At 42.0% G+C, this 23090-nt stretch overlaps 3 protein-coding genes across 11 annotated transcripts in view; 2 read left to right on the top strand and 1 right to left on the bottom strand.

Annotated features, from left to right (window-relative positions):
• The window catches only part of CIITA (class II major histocompatibility complex transactivator), a 28351-nt gene extending 25149 nt beyond the window's left edge, over nt 1–3202 (top strand). Inside the window, exon 21 of the mRNA XM_033517998.1 lies at nt 1043–3202. The gene's annotated coding sequence lies outside the window, so the exon portion shown is untranslated. The remainder of the gene's footprint in view (nt 1–1042) is intronic.
• A 1807-nt stretch (nt 3203–5009) lies between these two features.
• DEXI (Dexi homolog) lies at nt 5010–14356 on the bottom strand. 2 transcript variants are annotated; one of them, XM_033517845.1, is made up of 3 exons: nt 14264–14356; nt 12565–13900; nt 5010–5670 (listed from the first exon to the last, which is right to left on the bottom strand). In XM_033517845.1, the coding sequence occupies exon 2, from the start codon at nt 13087–13089 to the stop codon at nt 12808–12810; it is 282 nt and encodes a 93-aa protein (XP_033373736.1). In that variant the 5' UTR covers nt 13090–13900; nt 14264–14356; the 3' UTR covers nt 5010–5670; nt 12565–12807. The 2 variants fall into 2 exon arrangements, with proteins under 2 accessions (XP_033373736.1, XP_015498814.1); XM_015643328.3 differs by having other exon boundaries at nt 12565–14298.
• A 120-nt stretch (nt 14357–14476) lies between these two features.
• Nucleotides 14477–23090, top strand: part of CLEC16A (C-type lectin domain containing 16A) — a 55818-nt gene continuing 47204 nt past the window's right edge. For 2 of the 8 annotated variants that reach the window (XM_015643007.3, XM_015643009.3), the window contains exons 1-4: nt 14478–14667; nt 20849–20977; nt 21637–21770; nt 22524–22672. In XM_015643007.3, coding sequence (XP_015498493.1) covers nt 14588–14667; nt 20849–20977; nt 21637–21770; nt 22524–22672 — 492 coding nt within the window. In that variant the 5' untranslated portion in view covers nt 14478–14587. Of the gene's footprint in view, nt 14668–14914; nt 15234–20848; nt 20978–21636; nt 21771–22523; nt 22673–23090 lie in introns of those variants that run through there. The other 6 variants (XM_015643010.3, XM_015643011.3, XM_015643014.3 and 3 more) reach the window with 5 other exon arrangements.

A 23090-nucleotide genomic window follows, 5' to 3' on the forward strand; every position in this document is an offset into this window, starting at 1 on the left:
TGTTTAATAGATGAGTTCTGTACTCCCCAGAGGTCATTTTGTGTTGATTTTTACTAAGTCCTTTCACTTTTCCTTTGTTTAATACAAATCCTCAACAGCTGCTTGTCTCACTATGCAGCTGTATCTGTACTGTACTCAGAGCAGAACACTCCCTCCTACATTCCTTGTTCTCAGTCTCATTGTGTAGTTTAGCCAGTGGCTGCCCCTTTTACTTAATTGATCCTGCCTGAAGAGTTTCAAGAATCCTTTAAGTAATTGCATTGTGAAGAATTTAATAAGTTTGTCAATGATTATGAGGATCTAACTGCCTGGACTGAAGGAGCTGCATCCAGCATGGGAAGTTGAGGGGTTTATGTAGGATTTCTGTTCCCACTTTTCTGCCATGTGCTTCCTCTTGCTCTTAAAAAAAAAAAAAATTATGCATGTTGCATCAATTAAATGATTCCAGTAAATGCCAGAGTCAAGCCAGATATCAGATGTGCTCCAGCTTTCTTTAGATGGCCAGAAAACAAATTGCAGTGTGATCACCAGCTGCATGAGCCATGCTTTGAATGGGTCTGGCCATGGGATGGCTGCAGCTGCCAGTGGCTCCCTGGACCACGCAGTGAGCCAAGCCTTTGCATGACTCCTGTTCTCAGAGCAGTAATCACCAGATGTAGACTGGGCTGTTTGTATGGCACTGACCTGGCTACAGGTTGTGGAAGGTTCAGGTGTCATAGCAGCTTCACAGACCAGCTTTATACACCAGCAGTGAAAAATTGTGGTGCTCCTTGCTAGCCTACAGTCCATAAAATCTTTGTCCTGTTTAACAACCCTACCTTCCTGAGAAAGGAGACACTAGAGATACACTATCAGGAAACCTGCATTAGCCCTGAGGATAAATAGCAGCAGGAACTCTGGATCCTGTCTCCCAATCTTGAAACATTCAACATCCACCAGCCACTGTTGTCTGTTTACAGAGCTCATCAAATCTATGATTTTGGTAATGTTAATGGTGGTTAATCTGATGTACATCTAATGTTCTGTTTTCATCATTTTACAGGTGTCATAAAGAAGAGAGGAAGGTGTCCTCTGTGCTTTCCTGTCTTCTTGCTGCTTTATGAATCAGTGTTTTCATGTTTGTTGCAAAAATATCACATTTAAGTTTCTAAGCTATGCTAAAATGGGGTGAATGATAGAGTTTTAAAATGCTATTCAAGGACCCAACCTTATTTCTACTTAAGTGATAGAAGAGTTAAGCAACATCAAGGTTCAAAGATGAAAAGGGCATCTGGATACTGTGACCACCAATAAAAGAGACCAGGAACCACCAGGATATTGTGAGTATAAAATTCCATCACTGAGTCATGGAAGTGTAAACTGAAAGCTGCTTAAATTGCAACATCTGAAGCACTGACAGATCAAATCTGATTATTTGTTTCATGGTGCCAGAGGTAACTGCCATCAGATTTGGTCTGATGATTTTGGACTTTCAAAGATCAAAGTTACAGATTTCACCTGTCTGTATGGACTGATTGGAAGCACTAGGGTGAGGAGCATAAAAAAGAATCATCGAGCCCTAGAAAACGTTCTGATATTATAAGATTATCCACAAGAATATAAAAGTTGCTCTTTTCTTCATAATAATCAGTGAATCTTGAAATTGCTCTTTTCTTCACTAGTAACCAGTGCTGCCTGAAGGGACAGAAACATATCTTCTATGACTTGTTACAGAATCTGTCAAAAAGATTGGTGGGTGAGAACAAAGAAGAGAAGAATTGAAAGTGAAAACTATGAAAGATTTTTCTAACATTATTGTAGAAATCCAAATGGATAAAAATAGCCAGTTTATTGCACACAAATCCTCAAACAATCTTTAAAGGTTTTTACTTTGTCTCAAATGAGAACTTTAAATTCATATACCTGGATCGCTAATTTCTTAAATGCAGCTGGCAGCATAAATGTTTACAAGCACCAATTTTATACTTGACAGTGATATCACTACTATGTGTGGTTTATGTGACCTTCTGGTACAGAGTTATGAGTAACCAGGCAATCAGACAAAAGCACATCTCAAAGCACTATCATGTCTATGCTGCTGGTCTCAGTCATATGTGGGCCAAATATGCATCCTGCTGAGTGCAACAGCAAATCAATTGTCTCTTTTATTCTTTTATTTCTGCTCTGTGAACATGAAGAGAACTTAAAACTGTGCAGAGGCAATTGTCAGGTCAGGAGCAGCATTCTGGTTTCCTGTCCAGATACGGTCTGAGACAGAACCACAAAAAGGGATGGAAAAACCTAGGAATGCTCAAAATGCTACAAATTGGGAAGTTTATACTTCACAGTTAGCTCAGGGTTAGTTCAACCACCTCTTTGAAATCTCTTCTGCTAGGAAGCACTGACAATACTGACCCAAGGATCTGTGCAAACTAGAATCGCTCAACTGACCTCTTAAGTACTCTGTTTCTTGGTCTTTAAAAACTCCCATATTTAAACAGTTCAGAACCACAACATTCATTTTCTTTCCAACAAATTTAACTCCTCTGCTTAAGTTTCAATGCCTGCAGATTCTTGACATCAGGTATGTGGACAAATTAAAGACAGTGAACAAATTAAAGAAAGAAGGGAGGAAGGAATACTTGTTCATTGTTTCTGAGAGCAGGGAATCAGAACATATGAAGGAACAGAGAGCAAGGTGGAAAAACACTGTGGAGAATATAATTGTAATTAGAATGTGGCATTTCTGTTAACTATCTGCATGGTTCTGATCTCTAACCAAACTCTAGCCAGAGCAATGGACAAAAAAATCTTATTTATTCTCTCCTCTTTGAGCTGCTTGAATGAGAGGGAGTTTGAGCCAAATCTGGTGTGATATTCCCATCAGCCTGCAGCACTCCAGCCATGCACATCCATGGTGAGCCCTTGTCTTGGCTTCTCTTAACCAAGTTTTGGATGACAAATGCCCCTTTAGGGATATTCTGCAGCTGCACTTTACCGTGACTGAGTCTGAGAATGTGCTAAATATTCCAAAGGCAGCTGAATGTTACAGGATGCTGTCTAGACTGCTAAAATCATGTTTGGTGTACTGCAGTTCTCTGAGTTAGTGGGAGATGTACATTTATTATGTACCGATTGTAAATCTTGATATTTTGGTGTTGGTTTGTGTTTTGGTTGTCTTTACACATCTTTTTTTAAGTATTAATAAAAGTGTTTAACAGTACCTTTTAGTACCCGTTGAAAATGTTTCTCTTGGAAACACTATAAAACCACACAGCAACTGTTGGCTTCTGCCACAGGAACAGGCTTGGGGCTTTGTATTGCAGGTTCATGGGAAGCACTGTGTGTGAGAGAGACAGGATGGTCCTGCTGGCACTGAACAGTTCAGTGGGCTGGAAATTGAGAAATAATTCTTTCTTAACAGGAACAAGTTCTTGCAATGCCAAACGACAGGCTAAGTTCAGGATCAGGAGATACAAATGTGCTGACTGAGGCCACCTGCTAATAAAAGCAAAATGGGGTTTTCATCCTTTCTAAATCTTTGCAGTTAGAAGTTCTAAAATTAATCCACATTCAAAGTCTGGTGTTCTTATGCCATCAAGCTCCTCAAAATGCTTTTGTCAAATGAGTGCCTTGTGTATAGAAACTGAATTCACTAGCTACCCTCTAAGAAGCTGTTGTGATCAAATCTCTGTTATAAAACACCTTTTAGGATGAGAAAAATGCCGCTCTCTTTATGTCCATCTTTTTGTTGTCAAAGAAGCCTTGCTAAAATGCCAAGGATTGTGTTATCATGTTAGTCAGAGCCTGTAACACTCTCCCCAACCTTTAAATGCATGATGCTGAGCTGTTCTGAGAAATCAGAAATCTTGATCTAAGATTCAGAATCTCCAAAGTGACTGACTCAAGGAAATTTGTATTGTTTTATTGACTGTGTGGCACAAACCCACTACAGAGAATTAATTACAAACTCCTATGTACTGCACCAAGTACCAATAGTGACAAACTGAACCAGGTTCTTAAAAAGGCATAAATGGGACCCTGCAAAACTAGTGAAGCCATCTCAGTGAACACTACGAATTAGTAATTATAAGGGCAGCAGGAATGCCCCCTGCAGTAGCGAAATTCAGCCTTAACTCTGTTAGTAGCAAATGGGCACATGAACACAAGCTTGACACATTGCTAAACTTGAGTATTCTTTCTATAGGTACCTAAATGGGGACTTGCCTTCCCTAAATGTATCTTTACATGTTAGAATAATGTGCCCTAAATGAATTCATTCCTGAATTGCTGTCCTGGGATTGTGTGGAACAAAACACTTGTCAGTGTTTAAAGGTCCTGAACTGCACCTGATGAAATCTATCTTGGAGAAATGCTACTTGGTTTGTGTCAGTGCTTCCCCTCTTGCAGAAGCAGCTGAAAATTGTATTTGGACCACAGAATTTTGGGAACTGGGAGCTCATTTCTACTGCCTAGGAGCTAAAATGTGCTATTTGAATGGAACACACTGGCAGTATCAGGATACACGAGTTTCTCATTGTTTCATGGGGGATCTAAACCATCACCCTCCTGTTCCCTCATACTGGCTGAAAAGAGACTTCTGACACCATCTGTCTGCAGTGGGGAGCCCACGCTGGGAGCAGATGGCAGACACAGACTGCAGAGGACAGACATCATGCAGAAAGTGTCAGCAGAATTGTTTTCAATTCTTTATCCAAAATGTTCTTGATACATCAATTCTGTTTAAAAATTGAACAGTTACAAAAATCAGATTTTTCTAAAAAGCTTGACCATAAAACAAAACCAGTCCAATGCCTGCCCTAATAACATCCCCCCCTCCCCCCCTCAGTGCCTGATGGTTCAGTTCAGGTCTGATTTTTTAAGTAGCTGTCCATGAGGATTTCCTACCTGCTGGCCATCTCAGCAATCTGGAATTACTTGCAGATACCTACAGGAACACTAGAATTTCTTTGAAAGCATATTTCAGTTATTTTCTTTACAAACTGAAGAACAACTCCAACACAAATGCCTGATTTTTCATGTAAAAGGTCAGTCTTTATTGTATTGCTTTCACATCTGTACATAGGAACGTGAGCTAAAACAATCTGCAAAGTATCCTGTGTTAAATAATGAATCCACCTGACTTATATAAAATTCTCTCTCTGATCTATTTCAAAACTCTCATTTTAAATAAAATATGTTACTAGCACAGTTCTTACCATAATACTCCCTGAACAGAACCTCCTTCAGTCACTCCTGCATATTTTCCCCTGAGAAAGCACTGCCTTTGAACTACTGGCTGGTAGAATTTTCAACGTGTGATTGTAAAACTGGCTTAAGCTATATGTGGAGTGTGTCCATTTTGGTGACATGGTATTCATTCAAAAGTTTATCAAATCTGGGTACCATCCTGATTTTCTGTTATAATGGAACATAGTTTATCTTATTTTTTCATATAGTCCATCCCAGAATTACCTATGGAAGCCCAGTATGGTGCATGAACACTGCAGTAAGTGCATGCACACACAAGAGGCAAAGACCATGACGAGAAGTCACAACTGACAAAGTCTGATGACAACTCTTCTTCTTGTTCTCTTCTCCTTATTTTCATCTCTACATTTCAGAGTATAGTTTCTTTCCAGGACTTGATCCATTAGCCTGGTCATAATCCATTTCAGGTGTTTAATGAATCTGTTTAAAAGAAAACACATAAATACAGAGTAACCCTTCATACCTAAAATGAACAGGAAAGTCACTGAGTATGCAACATACAGCACCATGTTGTTGACTTACTAGAAAAAAAAAATTTAAAATCAGATCTTTTTGTGACTCTGGGTAATAATTCTTTGAGAAGTAAAGAGCTGCACAACCATTCAGAGAAATCAATGTCACAGTTTCAGTTAATGTCAGAGCACATCAGTCCTTGGGAATTTTAACAGAGCCATAAAGATACCAGTGTGAGGGGTATGAGAGTTACATCAATTACCAGGGGGATGCTCTTAAGAGTAAAAACAGCTGTGACATACAGTGGGATAACCTATTTTATCCAGATTTGATATCATTAGACCTACTAATTAAAACTGATGTTTGAACTGGCTACATTATCTTGACTACATAGCATTCATTAGGGCACTTTTATTTTTTTGATCATTGTGTTAATTAAGCATTGACTACATTTGATGTAGTCCCTGCTTTTGGTCACTTTCTCTTCTACCTTAGAGTCACATTGTTCCAACTATTTTGGATCCACTGGTAAGTAGTTACAGAGCTAAATAACACTTTGGGGTAACTTCTTGGTCTTACTGCCAAGAATAAATTACTGTTATATTGCTTTATCCCAGTTTATCTGAAGTCAAAGTATCCCATGCTATTAGGAGGTGATTTTTTACAATCATCAAGGGCACATACAAGGCTGAGAAGATTTCTTTAAGTAGATCCAGAGCTATGGATTATGAAGGTGCTGGGCACTAGTGACAGTATTCATCTGGTCTTGTGATTTTACAGATGACTAATTAGCATAGTGTAGAATGGTGCAGCTCTGAGAGGGGGTGACTGGGGATGAGTCTGTGTTGAGGAGGAGTTGAGATAGAGCAGACCATGAGCAGGTCCCCTGGCTGCCTGCAGCTCAGGACATTTCTGTGTTGTGTGCAGCAAGTCTCTGCATGGACAGCTCCTTCCCCTTTAGAGATCTGAATGAAGAATGAAGTCTGATGGTCACACATTCTGCATGAGCTTGGACACAGAGCCATAGTGTCATTAACAAAGGCATTACAGGAAGCCAAAAGCAAACAGGTTGACACAGGACTGGGGGAAAGGCTCTTTCATGGACTGAAAGCAGATTAAAAGATTGGAAGCAAAGAATAAAGCTTGGTAGGAAAGAACTCAGTAGCAGAGTATACCAGGGAACAATTTTTATTCATCACCATTACTGACTCAAAGAAGAGGATGAATAGAGAAATTTTCAAGACTGCACAAAATAAGGTCTTTCAAGTATTCAGATCCTGTACTGACAGGAAAGAAATCCAGAGGGATTTCATAACAGAGTGGGCAAAGGGTGGCGGGTTTGGAAAACATCTGCTAAAGAGCTGGGCAGAAATGTGCCTTCTAACATCCTGCAATTCTGCCTTGAGGATTTGGGAAAGCAGAGAGCAGCCTGCAGATTTTGGTCAGGGCCATGAGCTCTCCCAGAGGTGGAACACAGGGCTTTAAGATCGTGGTCTGACTCATCACAACACTTCCATGTTCCTGTGTGCCACTTACTGCAGATACTAGGTCAGAAACAAGAAGCACTTTTGTGTCCAGTGAGGCGTTTCTGTCAAATGTCTGTCAGCTACAGTACCTGCTAACAGAACACGTCTGCTCAAAATCCTTCTCTTAAAATGAGGACATGAAAAGGGTGAACAGCAGCTCCACCAGGTTACTCATTTCATGTTTATCTGATTGCTTTCCAAGTGGAACTGAAAACTGGTCTACAGCAGACAGTTCAGTGAGGTTAGTATTCTGCACTGCAGATCAAATTCTAGGCTGACTTAAAAATAGCACAGCAAAATGTATTGGGCCTCCAAAGCAAAGTGTAAAGCTGCCTAATGGTAGTTCCAAACTGTGCTGTAGGGCAATACTGTAATTTGTTGTGGTAGATATTAAATGGGGTGTAAATTACACATTTGGCCAGGATATTCAATCCTGTCTTTCTAATTTTCAGATTAGAAATCTGTCTCTCAAATTTCATGAGAACCTATTTTTTAACAGAAAAATTCAAAAATTTCAGAAAACTGGAAAATAAAGAGGTAGAAAATATTTTGAAGTATTTTTTAAGTCTCAGAACTAGGACTTTCAATAGCTTAGAACATACCTGCAAGCACTGATCAGTATGGCTGTAGTATGACTCTGGCATTAACAACTCAGTCACATCTTTGCTATTTCTGCCTTTGAAGTTACTGTTCCTCACAATGCATGCTGGAGTGAAGGATGCATGGTGTGACTCTGTTTCACATCCTGACGCTGTCTGTTTTCCATTTCCTCACTTTCTGCAGCAATGTTTCAGTTCTTGTGGCCTATTTGGGCTCTACTGCCTGAGCAACCCTTGGGTCTTTCTTTCTGGCCCTGAAAAGAGTATTTAGCCTTAAGTCTGTGAACTGACCTGGGGTTTCCCCAGCAATCCATCACTCAGTGCACATCATCGTTTTCCATTATAGCATTATTTCCCCTATATGGCTCCTATTTGTCTTTTCCCTTTTTATCACATATATTAGACACACACTTGTGTCTTCAGAGAGCATCATTCAAACTATTCAGCTATTTTTTCTTTCCAAATCTGTAACCAAAGTAATAAAATTCAACTGCAAAAAGAAAGACAGTCTGACAGTTTCCCTGAACGACTGGAAAGATTTAGCAACTTGTGCATATTTAATCCTTAGGGATAGTTGTACTCCTTATAAGCTAGGATCATTATGAGGGGACAAATGCAAAGAGTTAGAGACTAAACAAATTCTCTAAACAAATTATTCTTTTCTTCTATTTTAGGATGGATAGTTATTAGCTGAACTATAGTGTCACTTTGTCCCTCCTTGAAGAAACAAACTTAAAGAATTAAATCAGATTAATTTCTTAATTCCTTTGACAGCTTAAAAGTGGTAATTGGCTATTGCCTCCTATTGAAGCAAGTTTATTACAGAAAGCTTGATTTTTATAGGAAAGAACCACAGACTTTTAACACATGCACATACTTTTAAATGATTCTTTAAAGTTACTTGTGACTGAGACTTTTAACACATGCAATACTCAGGCCTAAACTATATCTATCAAAAATTGAACATCTCTCTGATTTCTGTGCCTCATTTTAATTCACATTATTAATATCACCACTTGGAAAAGTTTTTGAAAAATCTGCTTACTCTCTTGACATTATATAAATAAATGCATTTGGTAGAAAATTACTTAGAACTGTCCATGGCTGTGGTTAATGAGTCTGTATGGACAGCTGAATAGTTAACCTTGATTTTGTCTTCCTTCCATCTAGAATGGAATTCCTGTTAAGTACATGTTTCTCTAAAGCAAAGCTGTCACGTGAGTTTGAACACTGGATTTCTATTAATTTTAATAACAAAAATATCTAAAAATTCAGTTATAAAAACACAGTTCTAAAAACCATAGCAATTGCACTTAATCCTGTTGCTACTGTAACTCATAAAACAGCCAACTGACCTATATCATGGAGTCAACAAATCACCTTGGTGATCTCTACAAAAAGGGGGAAAATAGTAGAAAATGGCAAGGTAAATTAAGTAACAAACTACTCTGCTCATTATTTTTAGTATTTAAAGTCTGAAAAGAAAAAAGTCAGGAAGTGGATTCAGATACATTTAAATGTATCCTGACAGTGCTAGTGACATCATTCTTCTGTCCTTTGCAGGACATCTCTGCTTCAGAACACAGGCACAGGGGGTGGCTGTCCCATAGACACTGAGCCTGCAGTTCTAACTGGCACTATATTGATGAGTTGGGGAGTTAAGCTATTTTTTTTTTTTTTTATTCAAAATTTAGATGCTGGCATTCATCTGAAGTGCTGAGTCACAGGTTTTTGAGTGCTGGATTCTGCTCACTGAAGATATTCATAATTCATCTTATTAAATACAGGTAAAGCATGTACTGCAGGATTACATAAATTCAATCTTGCTTATTCAGTTTTCATTATTGATTACTTTTGCCCATTTTCTTTCTGATAGGAGTATTTTCTGATGAGTGACATCTGATTTTATTAAAGTATGAGAATAGTCCTATGACCTTGTTGCAAGGGGCTTCAAATATAGTAAAAATAACCTGGCACACTCACATGAAAACAGTAGATGACATGAACGAGTTCAATTCTGTTCAGTTTACACAGATTAATTTCTTCATTTGAATAGGCCAGGAAACATTTTCCAGCTGCTAACTTATCTGTCTGACTTCAATCTCTGCCACCAATTAATTATGCTCAGACACTTGGACATCATTTTGCTTCTATTGAGTTTATTCAAGTGAGGGGTTTGCTGCCAGAGAGCACAGAGCTGCTCTGATCCACGTGTTCTTTTATTTTTACATCTAAATTAGCCTTTCCACATACTGCAGAAAGGCCTCCTGGGATTTGCCCCCTCTGTTTTCCTGTCACACGTCACTCATCCAGGGTGCGAGGCACCGCTCTCCCAGGCACGGAGGACGCTGCAAGGTTTTGGCTCAGGCTAATCATAGCTCTTTGGGTGTTCTCAGAAATCACTGGTGAGTCACATGAAAAATGTGCTGCTCTTTAATGCAAAGAGTAGGCCTATGTATTTTTCATCACTGCTGGCAAAACAGACCCATTCTTCCTGCAGTGTCTTGTGAATCTTCAGCACTTCTGGATGCAAGGGAACAGGGCAGGTGGGAAACCTTCCCAGGCCAGGAGAGCAGGGGTTAACACTCACACAAACTCGGGTCACTGCAGGCAAGGCAGCACAAGAATTTAAATCCTCCCTTTCAGGGCCTTACTGCTGCTCCCAAAGCAGAAAACACAGCTCCAAATTAGGACCCTCTTCTCCCTGCTTTGCTACTATGGAACTGGTGAGGAATGGCACAGAACACTGAAGAAACCTGGAACCAGGATATTAACTCAAATCTCTTGTTATGGGGATAACACTGTGTCTTTGCCTGGTAGCTAAATAATTATGCAATTTCTGACCTGGTTGCTAAGTCTGTAAGTATAATTAAATACAGAAATAGATGAAACACAGTAAACTTTTTGCTCCCTAAGAATTTATCTAACTTTTGGGATTTGTGATTTGATTCTCAGTGGAAAACACCATCTATCATGACAGCTTCCAAATGAAAGATCGAGACTGGAGCTGGTACCTGTGAAGAACTCCATTAGCTCTGGGTAGATATAGACTGAGCCTTACTTCTGAGCTTTGAGAAAACCTCTGCATTTTGATTTCTGCATATCAAAGATATCGAGGGTTTTATAGTCAGAATATCAAGCAGTTTCCAGAGCTGCTTATCTCATTAATATGAAGGTAAATTTTAAGAAGCCCATTAATCTACACTGAACAGTGCTCATATCAAATTATATATTCATATAGTAGGAAAAACCCACAGAGGAAAACTGTGTCTGGTGCTTCCTGAGAACTAGACACAACTCATCAAGAAAAATTCTAGACAGAAAAAAGTGATTTAAAAAAAGTATTTTAATCCCTCTACTAAATGGCATTGGAGCCATAAGATTTGGAATTTGAGGGAAGGTACTTTGGGGAAGAAAATGGATATGGTTTATAGCACCAAAGATTTTGCTTAAATTACCATTAATTTTTAGGAATTTCTTTCCTGGAATACAGAGCATGTGTATTATTTCTCCATCTGAAAAAGGAGACAACCACAAAAGCAGTCAATGGTGTTTTGTGGGGAGACAAAACACACTTTCTATTCTAGAAGTGATTCTAATCCAGTTGCTTGGGATGGACCACCAAATGCTGGCATAGACACTTCCATCTGCAGTGACTATATGCATAGAGATTTCTCCAGTAGCAACAAAATCTGTTCACTCCCTCGTTAGGCTCCCATGTGCCTTTGGGCAAGCCTTGTTCAGCAGTTTGTGCAATCAATGTTACTCCAATACCCAAAAATATCCAATTTTTCATTCTAAACTATTGACCAAAATCAGCTAATACTACTTTACACAGAATCTGACTAGAAATATTCAGGAGATAATTTTAACCTATATGAAGGACAGAACTACAGGAAATGTTTGTTTGGGTTTGTTAATTTAGAAGACTGTTTATGATATTAACTGGTGTTTGTATAGCGTGGTCATCGAGTTTATACTTGTAACACTGTAAGTGAATTTCCTATGTCCATCGTTTCAAACAGAAAAATAAAGATATCCTGAACTGGTCTTCAGATTTACAGACAATATTTTGCTAAAAAATATGCTGGCAGATTTGCTAGCACATTTTAATTCAAACTGTGAATGTTTTCATTAACATACTTTTGGCACAGAAAGTCCTATCTAAAAATAGTGATTTTTCTTCCCGAATGCATTTCAGTGTTTTAAAATGCTAAGTCCTTACATTTCCAGAGTTTTAGAGTCACTCAAAACTATTAAAAAAAAAAAAAACAACCCACAAAAAAAACTGATTAAGCAAACCTTCGTCCTACAATTAAAATGGGAAGATGGTGAGCTGGTTAATTTGTCATTATCCAAGAGAGTGGTTTTAAAGGGCAGCAAACTAAGATGTATTTCTGACTCGAGGAAGGTCTCTGAATTGTAATAAATATTAACCTCGTTGCTCGTTTCGATTCAGGGCTGCTTTCAGGACCGGATCAGCAAAGTTGCTGCCCGGCTGTACAGGCAGCCCCCAGCAACATAGCTGCAGTGGCTCGGAGGATGAGTCCCGAGGGAGAGGGACGCTGTCCCCGCCGCTCTCCGGGCGCTGCCGGGCGGGGGAAGCGCCGGGGGTGGCCCCGGCCCTCTGCCCGCAGCGCTCGCCCATGCCGGGAGCTGCGGCGGAGCGTGTCCCCGGCGCTGTGCCCGCTGCCCCGGGAGCGCCGTGCCCGGCCGGACACTCAGAAATCACTTACTTCCCTTGCGAGCCCTCTGCGTCTCTGCGGGCCTGCCCGGTGGCAGCGGGACCCGGCTGCCCCTGTAGCCCCTGCACCAGCGGGGAGTGTGTCATTTGGAAGGGAAGATGCGCAGGAGCCGCGACGCAGCGAGGGCACCCCGGGGCCGCGGCGCTCCCGGAGCTGCGGCCATGCGGGCACGGCGGGCCCCTGCCCCGGGCCAGGCGGCGGCAGAGCTCAGTCGTTTCGGAGCGCCCTGGGCCGTCACTCCAAGTACCCGTCAAAGACATCCAGCTCGCTGTCCGTCTCGTAGAGCACGGAGCCAGGGTCAGAGAGCATCCCCAGATCCACCAGAGCCTGGTCCATATCCTCGGGCAGGAAAACGATGCCCACATTGAGGACGATGTACTCCATCAGGAAGGCATAGTACAGGATCAGCACGTTGACAAAGAACAAGCCCACGTAAAACATATAGGGCAGCACCAGCAGCGCATGGAAGGCCCAGGACTCCACCGAATCCAGACGTGCGGAGACCGCGGCGGTCATGCAGCCGTGGGGGCTGCGGGGCAGCGGGCACCGACCCGCCCGGCCGGCGCGGGGGGCGGACGGCAGCGGCGGAGCTGGGAGCAGGGCACGACTACACGCCGCAGCCCCGGTGGCAGCAAAGGGCAGAGTCCCAAGGAGCCGAATCCGGACCCCGGGAAGAGGCGAGCCCCGCAGGAGAGCGGAGCGGCCTGCTCGGTCCCTTCAGTCCCCGGAGGTAGAGGCGCCCCGGCGGGCGGGCGGCCAGCGCGGGTTCAGCGGCGCTGCCGCAGCCCCGCCGCTGGCAGGAGGCTGATCAGCGGCATCTCCAGCCCGGCTACTGCAGTCCCACCGCGGCTCCCTCCTCCTCCTCCCGCCCGCAAACTTTGCGGAAGGAGCCCGCAGGCGCGTTGGGAGGTCGGCGCGGAGCACCTGCCAGCGAACCCGGCCTGCGCGGCAGGACCGTGCTCCCCGCCCGCCCCTCGCTCCCCGCCCCGCGCCTGACCCGCCGCACGCCGCCGTTGTTTACCAGCGCCGCGCTGCTGCTGGCGCGGGGTGGCCGCGGTGCCGGCATTCGGGTCCCGCTGCGGCTGTTCGGGGGCTGCAGGGGACAGGGGGCGGCTTGCGCTGCGCTACCCTCGGCTGCGCGCTCCTGCCTGCCCGAGCTCTGCCGCAGCCCGGAGCCTGCGGAGCGGGGCAGCGCGGGAGGTTTGGGCTGTGCCTTCGCCCCTGGAAGTTGTTTCACGACCTCTGCTGTGACCGAAGCCCTCCTGTAGCAGCACTGAGGGCCCTCTCGGGTGCGGTGCAGGTGTTTCTTTGCTGACCAAGGCTTTACCTATACCAAAATATAACCGAAGGCGGGATTTAAAACTCGGTGCATTTTTTATACTGTCTGACAAAACTTCAGCTTTTACACAGATTAACTCTATTTCTCTGGCTAAAGCAAAAATTAAAAATCCCAAACTAGGTCAAGACAGTCATGGGTCCCTTTCTCTCTGTTCTTAATTTTTAAGCCTGTTCAAAATCCTTACTGGCTAAACCTCAGCAAGGGGAATGTCAGCAGCTGAATTTCTGACACTGCGTCTTGCTGCACACCTGACCCCATAGAACAGCTTCGTTTGGGTTACGGAAGCCGAACAAGCAATGTCAGGGACCAAATTTTACCTCAAATTACAACGTATTTAGGAGGTACACTCACATTTCATGATTTTTTTTTTCTGATTCGGGCTACGTTTACTCCCCTATGTTGTTCTAAGCCAGCCACTCCTACAGCGTGCCCAGCACAACAGTCCCCGCCCCTCCCGTGTGAGGGCTTGGCCCCGTCCCCCGCGGTGTTTCCTGGGACTCGCAGGCCGGGGGCGGGGCCAGGGGCGGGGTCGGGCTGGCGCTTTCCGGCGTGCCCTGGCCGCGCATGCGCCTTGTGTCTCCGTGCCGCCGCCGAGGCTCCGCGCCGGTCCCTGCCCGCCCCGCGGGGCTATGAGGCCGTAGGGCCCGCGGGCCGGAGCAGCCTTCCGCCGCCAGCATGTTCGGCCGCTCCCGCAGCTGGGTGGGCGGCGGGCATGGGAAGGCCGCCCGCAGCATCCACTCCTTGGACCACCTCAAGTGAGAGGGGGGCGGCCGCGGGCTCGGGGCGGCCGTGAGGGCGGAGGGTGGCGGGGCTGTGAGGGGGCTCGGAGGGGGCGGTTGCGGCCGGGTCCGTCCGCTGCGCTGCTTGGGGCAGGTTTCCCTCAGAGACGGCTGCGAGGTCGGGAGAGGAGGGGGCGGCTCGGCGGGCGACGCTTCCCAGGCGCTCGCTGCCCTCGCCGGGGCGTTTTGCCGCAGTTCTCCCGAGAGGAAAGCGCCTGGAGCAATCACTGGTGGCGGAGGCTCTGTGGTCTGGTGTCTACCTCACGGAAACCGGCCTCTCCGTCCCAGAAGGTCTTCAGGGCAGACGCAGTTCGTCACGTAATGTTACACTCTGGGCTACCATACGTGTTTGTTTTGTTTTTAGTAATGCCACAGAGTCTTCGGTGGAATAGAGTACGAGGCGTGATACATACAAGAAATACCACATTCCTCGTGAGGGAGAACTTTGTTTCCTGGTGGTGGCTGAGGCGGGGAGGCGAGGGGCTGGTGCCTGTGTGTGAGCAGTGCAGCTCCAGGGTGTGTGGGGATGTCGGTAGCCAGCGGTGAGTCACGGCACTCGGGATGTGCCCTGGGCTGCAGGACGCAGCAGCTGCTGCAGAAGGGAAGCTTTGAGCTTGGGAACTATAACCTGTGCCTCCGGAGCCTCGCAGCCGTGTGTTACTGCTGGCTGCAGAGGGTGGAATAGTTTTTTCCTAGCTCTGCCACTGGAGAGTTGGAAGGGTGGCAAGGGATAAAAAAATTAATTTCTTTGATCCATTTTAAGTGTTCTGCTTTTACAGGAAAAATGAGAGGCACCTTGATAGCTTCTCTTGGTACTGAACGAGGAAAGGAGGTCATTAAGAGACGAAGTACTTTCTAAATGAAATCAGTGGGAATATGTAGCTCATTGAGAAAAAGTACCTGGTAGTTTTCAGTCATCTTACAAGGAGTACATGAATGGGTTCTGACAGTAACAGAATGCCCTATACAAGATTTGCATCTTGCAGTTGCTGTATCAAGATCATTTGTGGATTCTGGTCCTTGTCTCTAAACTGGAAAATGTTTAAAAATGTTCAAAATTAGCAAGGCTAACTGAAATGCAATGCTTTTTACCAAAGACATAGAAATCAAGTCCATTACTACAAAACTAATGAGACAGTAGCATTGCAGAAGTAGTTTTGAAAGTGTTGTAGGTCAGACTAGTAAGTCAGTGTAGTCTGGCTTTACAGGAAAAAAGGGAAAAGTCATGCTCAGATGTAAACATAGGAATGTTACATTGAACATACAAGGAGTAGTTAGTGTGTGCTACTCAGCATTTACTGGAGCTAAAGTAAGCGTTCGTGGAGCTTTGGCTCTGTCTGGCTTTGATATTTGACTTGAAGATAGAGCAAGAATGCTGATGCATGATGAAATTTGATGAAACTGAATTTAAATTTAGGAGAAAAAAAAAAGGCTGGTGAGAGGGAGACTTGAGACTTACTTTCAGGCAAGAAAAATGTGTCCATATGTTCTGTTGAGGCCACAGAGAATAGAAAAATTACACTCTGCTTCATTTGTAGCAAAAGGAAGTTGGGCTGTAAATCTTGTGGCTTGAGCTAGAATTGTTATCTGAGAGTTGAAGTATATAATTATCTACTAAAGTATATGCTTTGGACTGTTTGTTTTATTTACATGTGATTTCTGATGAATCTGAAGTGGTCATATGTAAAGGACAGATGAGACCTTTGGTCTGTTTAGACTATGTATGTTTTAAGTGTTTGTTTATCCAGACTGCGTGAATTTCAGCTTCTAGCTAGATGCCAGCAGGAAAGGTGAAATTTAGGTATTTTCCAAGTGTTGAAGTGGGTAAAGTAACAGAAGGAAAAAGGGCAGAGACCCTTTGTTTTGGGGTCATGAAAGAAAGTCTCAGTAAGCTCACTTGATAAGCTGTTTACTGTCTCATCCTCTCAACTCAAAGCCTCATTTTGTGTTCCATATGAAGGACCTGAGTACAACACACCTCCCTTGCTATTACAGGTTAGCTCAGCCTGTGAAAGGTATATTATACTATGTTACCGGGGTGAAATCAGTCTGGGTTAATCTTGTGGGAACATCTTTATTTTTAAACTTGAATAAGGTAGAGTTTAGTCTAAATTGTAAATGATACACATGCTTAGTGATAGCAGCAGTGTTATTGCTTTTTCTCAGTAAATGTTGGTTCTTTCCCATCAGCTTTAATGCACTTTATTTGAGGCTTGCTTTTGAAATTTTATTATTCAGTCTTTCTGCAAACACACTGAAGGAAAATTGTGAGGCTGTTTTTATGAAGTGTTTTTGTACAGTCTCTTGATCTAGTGAAAACAGTTAAATTTTAATCCAACTTCTGAAATGCAGTCTAGAGAAGGATGAAACAGTGCTACTCGCTGCTCTCAGAAAACTTGGTATTTTTGTGTGTCTCTGTTTCTAAGCCTTTTAAAGTCTTTCTAAGACTTTTCCTCCTACTTTTCTATGATATTTACATAGCCCTGTTACTGTCAAGCACATTTCCTATTGTTGTTTCTGCACTTGTATTTTAATTGCATTGTGATTGCACAGAAGGTGCCAGCTGTGTTTATTAAAGCTGGGTGCTGAACATTTCCCATGCCTTGGTCAGATGCAGTGTCCATAAAGGTTGAAGGTGCTTGAAGTCTTTTTCATGTGTGATTCATTTCCTGAGGCACTGTCCTTGCTATGCATCGGGTTTCCTCTGTGAGAACAATATGCAATTACCTGATTACAGGCAGAGTGAAGGAGCAAGCCTGTTATGGTCAAGTCTGGGCTTCTAAAATTTGAGTGCTCGACTTCTAAACTCTTAACCTGTTTTAGCGTATTTTTGTAAGTAATGAGTAGGAAAGTCATTAATATGCACTTGCAATACTATGTTACTCCTTTGAGCATTGGTTCTAACCAGAAAAATGTTCAGAATTTTGTTTGGTTTGTTAAATTGCTGGCAACATCTCCCACTGATTTTGATGGGATTGGGTGCTTTGACACTTCCTGCATGATGTGTTTTTGTTTGAACCCAGTCTTCAGATACAGAGATGACAAAAGTCTCCTCTTCGATAGTTTTGTGTTTAGAGACACAAACCTGACCCCTCTGCATTTAGAGACAGCCTTTAAGGATTTATCTAAGTACAAAAAATACTAAGTTTGTGAGATACTTCATGTTCTCATATTATGGTATTTCATGTGTCTGTAAAGAGAAAAAAGTCTGTGTATGCTTTTTTGTTACTTTTCAAGCAAATAGGATAAATAAATAAAAAGGAATAGCTTGAAGGTGAACTCCAGGTTTCCTTGAAGTGCATCAGTGCCTTAGCAAATTAAGGAATTTTGCAGTAATGCTGCTACTAAATAAATTTGGAGATCATGTATTTCTGACTGTTAAGTGCTTTTTGTGTTTGTAATGCTCTATATTCCACAGGCACCCAAATGAGGTAAGAGCTTGTTATTCGTCCCACTGCATCCCATACCCAAAATTCTACTGTTGGAGTAAACTTTAATCCTGAGTTTGTATAATGTAACTTATTAATGAGAAATACATGTTCACAGATGCAATAATTTCTATGTGACTTCAAATAAATAGGCTAAAATATGTGAAGTAGTATAGTATTAATTACTAACTGTCTCAGGAAGTTGTTCAAATTATTGTGAAATGAAGTGATCTAATTGCCATTGCTTCAAATTATCTCTGCTCCGTTAATTCTCAGAGCAGGGACTGAGTTTGTGCTGTCTTTAGATTCACTGTCCTGATAATGCACATAGTGCCCTAATGACAAGTTTTTCCAGAGCTTGTGTGCCATGTGCTATTTTAGAACTGCTGGGAATTCTCACAGGTGGTCAGCCTTAAGCTCTCACATCTTCCCTGTGAGCTGTCCCATTGTCAGTGTCCACAGAAAGAATCTTGAACTGTGATCCTCAGATTAGTGGAAGAGGATTTCCAGGTGCTCTCTGACTTGCTGTTTAATGATTGTTACGGTACAGCACATGACCAGGCAGTTGTGACTGTAGGACACAGCTGAGGATCAACTTTTCCTAGTGTGCTTTCAATGTGACCAGTGACTGTTTTGGATTTGAAAACAAGTGTTGATTTATGAAGGGTAAAAAGCTACCATAAAGGGGGAGAGAATTTTTTTTTTACTGAAGAGAGAGATTAAGAAAAGACTGCCCCCTCTTCCTCTCCCCCCCTGCCACCTATTCCCTTTTTCCTCTTTTTTGCTGTCTGGTGATATATATATATAATATTAAAATGGCTTTGGTAATGTGGTGCAGGCTTTGTCTCATTGCTGATTAGGGGGTGAGGGAAGGAAGCATTTATTTGGTATATCAAGTTTGTTAAAGCTGTGAACTTCTGAGGGCTGTTTATCTCTTGTGTCCTTGTGCAGTACTCAACATATCAGAATTGTTGTTTGATGGTTAAGTAATATCAAGACCAGCAAGCACACAGTGTTTTACCATGACAGCACAGAGCATTTTATCAGCTTCTCTGAAATAGCACCTGTTCTCTCATGGTGCTCACCATGGCTGGTGAGGGCAGACTGTGTCTTGCAGCAAGTCTTTTGGAACTCTGCTCAGCTCAGTGGTTTAAGAAGACTCCCAAAGCCAAATTTGACAGATTTTAAGTATACTGTAAATATGATCAAGGTTCTTGTTTGTTTGGGGGAGGATTTTTCAGTTCAAGCAAAAGGTTCTGAAACCTAGGTAGTGTCTTGTCTTGTCTTTGCAAGTCTGATAAATAGTTGGAACAGCCTCACATGAGTGTTCTGTTAAATGGCATTTTAGTCTCTGGCTGCATGCTTGCCCAGTGCAGTGATTCAATTTTTTAGTGTTGATAAAATTGATGGGAATCTTGATTTTTGATACGCAATTTCAAGTCTGTTTTTTGATGTAAACATCTTACTTTAAGCCATAAACCAGACACCCCAAAATTTTGTTTTAAAAATGCACTGTGTTTTTTCGAACCTTGCCAGGAGCTTGGCAAAATTCTAATAATGAGATTCCTAAAATTTCAATCTGAATCACTGAACAAACTTTTACGGAATCCAAAACAATAGTGAAGGCTGCCCCAGGGTCAGGACACAAGCCATTTCACAGAATTAGATCCTGGGAGTTTGATTAGCTCCGCTATTCATGGCAAGATTGATAATATGGAAAATCTGTCATCCTTTCCAAACACATGTGCATGTAATCTAAAATTACATGAAATTTCCCTTGTGTTTTTTATTTATTTTCAAAATTGGGCACCTTTCTTATATTTATCCTTTCTTTTTAAAAAAAAAACAAAAACAGAGGGAGAAAAGCAGTGGTGATTTTTGTGCTTTTATTAGAATCTTCCCCTACCCCATTTCTTCCTATTTTTGTGGGACATAAGAAAGTAATGAGACAGAAATATTTTGGTACTTTATGTGACACCTTATTTGGAAAAAAAAAAGTGCTTCCCTGAAGAGTAAAATTCTGAGACTTAAAATCTGAAAGGCTTGTATTCTCTATAGCTTCCTGTCACCTGTGATATAGACATACCCTTTCTTAAGCTTCAGTAGGCAGTCTTAAACTCATGCCCTTTGAAATTATAAAGCTGGACTTCACCCCCTTTCCAGTCAGTATTTCTGTGCTCAAGGGACCAGAGACCTGAGATGAAGCTTTCCCAAGGTGAATGAATAGTCTTTGAGAATCCTGTGTTTGATATTAAACACCAGAATTGATGTGAGTCTATAAGGGGTCTCTGCAGACAAGAGAAGGGATCGAACTTCCCTGGTTATACCTCATGTGCCACTTCCCCGTATCAGCTACTGCATGCTTATCTGCTTCTTCTGTTTCTATTTTCCTTGCTCATCGCTCCTTTGACTTCCATGAATTTCTTTGGAACATGTTGAAGAAGCACCTTGGGACCAGTACCACAGTTTCTAGTTCTATGTTAACATAGGCATAAGCCCTCGTAACTCACCTGGCTGGGGGGGATTTGTTTCCTTTGTCACTCTGTTTAACAATTACTTTTCTCTCTGCATCAGTATTAGAAGGAAATTTTAGGGTTTTAAAATTGTACGGTGATTAGACTTAGAGTGTGCAAATAGGTGTGTGTGCATTGGTACAGTGATGAAAGGCAAACATGGTGTGTGTGGAAGTGGCAGGATAGCTCTTTACTTGTAATACTTTTTTCTTTTAGGTACATGTATCATATTTTGACTAAAAATACAACAGTAACAGATCACAACCGCAACCTGCTGGTGGAGACCATTCGTTCCATAACAGAGATCCTGATCTGGGGGGATCAGAATGACAGCTCAGTGTTTGAGTGAGTACTCCTGAGCCAGCGCTCTCTGAGACTCTGCTTTTGTGTTTGAAGAATGCTTGGAGTTGTACAGAGGTCTGAATGCTGTTACTGCTAACTCCTCCAAGACTGTATTTCATGGCTATATGTAAAAAGCTATGTCCTGTAGTAGATGTGTGAGCAGGTTCATATTCATGTCATACAGGAATTTGCTCTTCTAAAAAGTGTTTGGACTCCAGAGCCCCTTTCAAGTACTGCTTTTGTTTGACTCTCCATTCATTTGATAAAAATACAAATGATAACTTAATTTATGGTCCAGATTTACTCAGTACATCTCTTAATATCACATTGCTTCAATTTACCTAAGACACCACAAATAAATATCTTATTCCAGCTGTGGTATTTAGAGCTGCCTGAGAAACTGAATATGCTAAAAATACAGTAAGAAAGGCCCTGGTTTCTTGATACCTTTTTTCTGCATAATTTGTAATTTTAAGCCCTCTTGTTTAGTTTTTAAGGTTTTTGAAATATATTCTTTCGTTCCACAGATACAACTTTGCAAAGTAATTCTTCATAAAAGCAAAGCATGCTATTTGTGAGAGTTGCCTTAAATCATCCCTGCTCCTAGCCAAATTATTTTCCTGTTACTTACAGCATATGACTTAATTTTTATTTTATTTCAGCTTTTTCTTGGAGAAGAATATGTTTGTGTTCTTCCTGAACATCCTGCGTCAGAAGTCTGGTCGTTATGTGTGTGTGCAGCTGCTGCAGACTCTGAACATCCTTTTTGAGAACATCAGCCATGAAACATCCCTGTGTAAGGACAGACTTCCAAACTGCTTAGGATGAAGTGATCAAGATTTGATTGGATTCCCTTTCATTCAATGAAATCTAGTCCTAGTATACCTGCACAGAGCTACATTAATTACTAACAATCTTTTAAATTGAGCAGTACCAAAAATATGATATAAACTGACTCCACAACATGTTTCAATATAAGTTTTCAGTGGTGCAAAAGTAGTTTTTTGGTACAACAAGCATTTAGCACATTTCATGGGGTTCTTTAAGTCAAATTAGTTGTGATCTGAAATGCTCATTTGCTGACACAGGTCATGTGGTGGAACTCTGGTGTTTAGTTTGTACTGCCTTCATTGGTGCTGGCAGTCAGCCATGGGAGGTTCCTTCAAGGTTTTTGGCAAAATAAATAGAAGATGGAGAATTAATAATTTGAAGTATTCCACAGCTGTTACAAAAGCCATCATCAAGTCTTGACTAGTTGGGACTTTTTGAGGAGAGGAGTTAAGCGTTATTAGCTGCAGAGCTTACCTGAATTGAAGAAGATGAGGTATATTCTCAGTTGTCCCATTCTTGGGAGCAAAGACCTTTGTAGGGAGCAGATCCTTTATATTAATTCTCAAAGGCATCACTTGAGCTGTTTTGACTCAAGGTTGTGATCTTCAAGCATCAGGTTGTTGCTTTCTAGCTGGTACTTTAAATACAGCCTGTTGCCACAGTGATTTTTTTTTTCAGTTAACCTGTGTAAATGCTTCTTTTTTTTTTTTTTTTTCAGACTACCTGCTCTCTAATAACTATGTGAATTCTATTATTGTCCACAAATTCGACTTTTCTGATGAGGAGATCATGGCATATTACATATCATTTTTGAAAACTCTTTCCCTGAAACTCAATAATCATACTGTACATTTCTTTTATAATGAGGTAAGTAAAGAAAGTTGCAGTATAATAATAACAGGACTTGAATTAGAAGTTGATAGCAGTGTGGCACATACTCTGTTTAGTCTGTTTTCTCATGTCTTGCTTTTATTTTTATAATGGCCATACCAGTGGTTGTGAATTTGTGAGGATCTCTGCATAAGCATGGCTTTGTCCTCTTACAACTACAGTAAACTAAAAATCTGGAAATTAGTGTTATATTGGATCATTTCAGTAGTTCTTAAGTCTGCTTCCTTGAGAATTCAACTTGTTTATGCCATGTTTTCTTGTGCTTTCATAAACAGGATCTTTTCTGTTACATCACTTGGCTCTAAGAGGTTTAGTCAAAGTCCAAAAAGCTGAGTCAAAGGGCAAAGTTGTTATGGGGTTTTCCTCTCTGCACTCCACTTTCTGCCAGAAGAGG

Source organism: Parus major, chromosome 14 (genome assembly GCF_001522545.3).
Source record: "Parus major isolate Abel chromosome 14, Parus_major1.1, whole genome shotgun sequence".
NCBI lineage: Eukaryota > Metazoa > Chordata > Aves > Passeriformes > Paridae > Parus > Parus major.

What these genes read in the sequence shown, in the direction of transcription:
- DEXI (XM_033517845.1), bottom strand. Translation starts at nt 13,089, where the DNA reads ATGACCGCCGCGGTCTCCGCACGTCTGGATTCGGTGGAGTCCTGGGCC.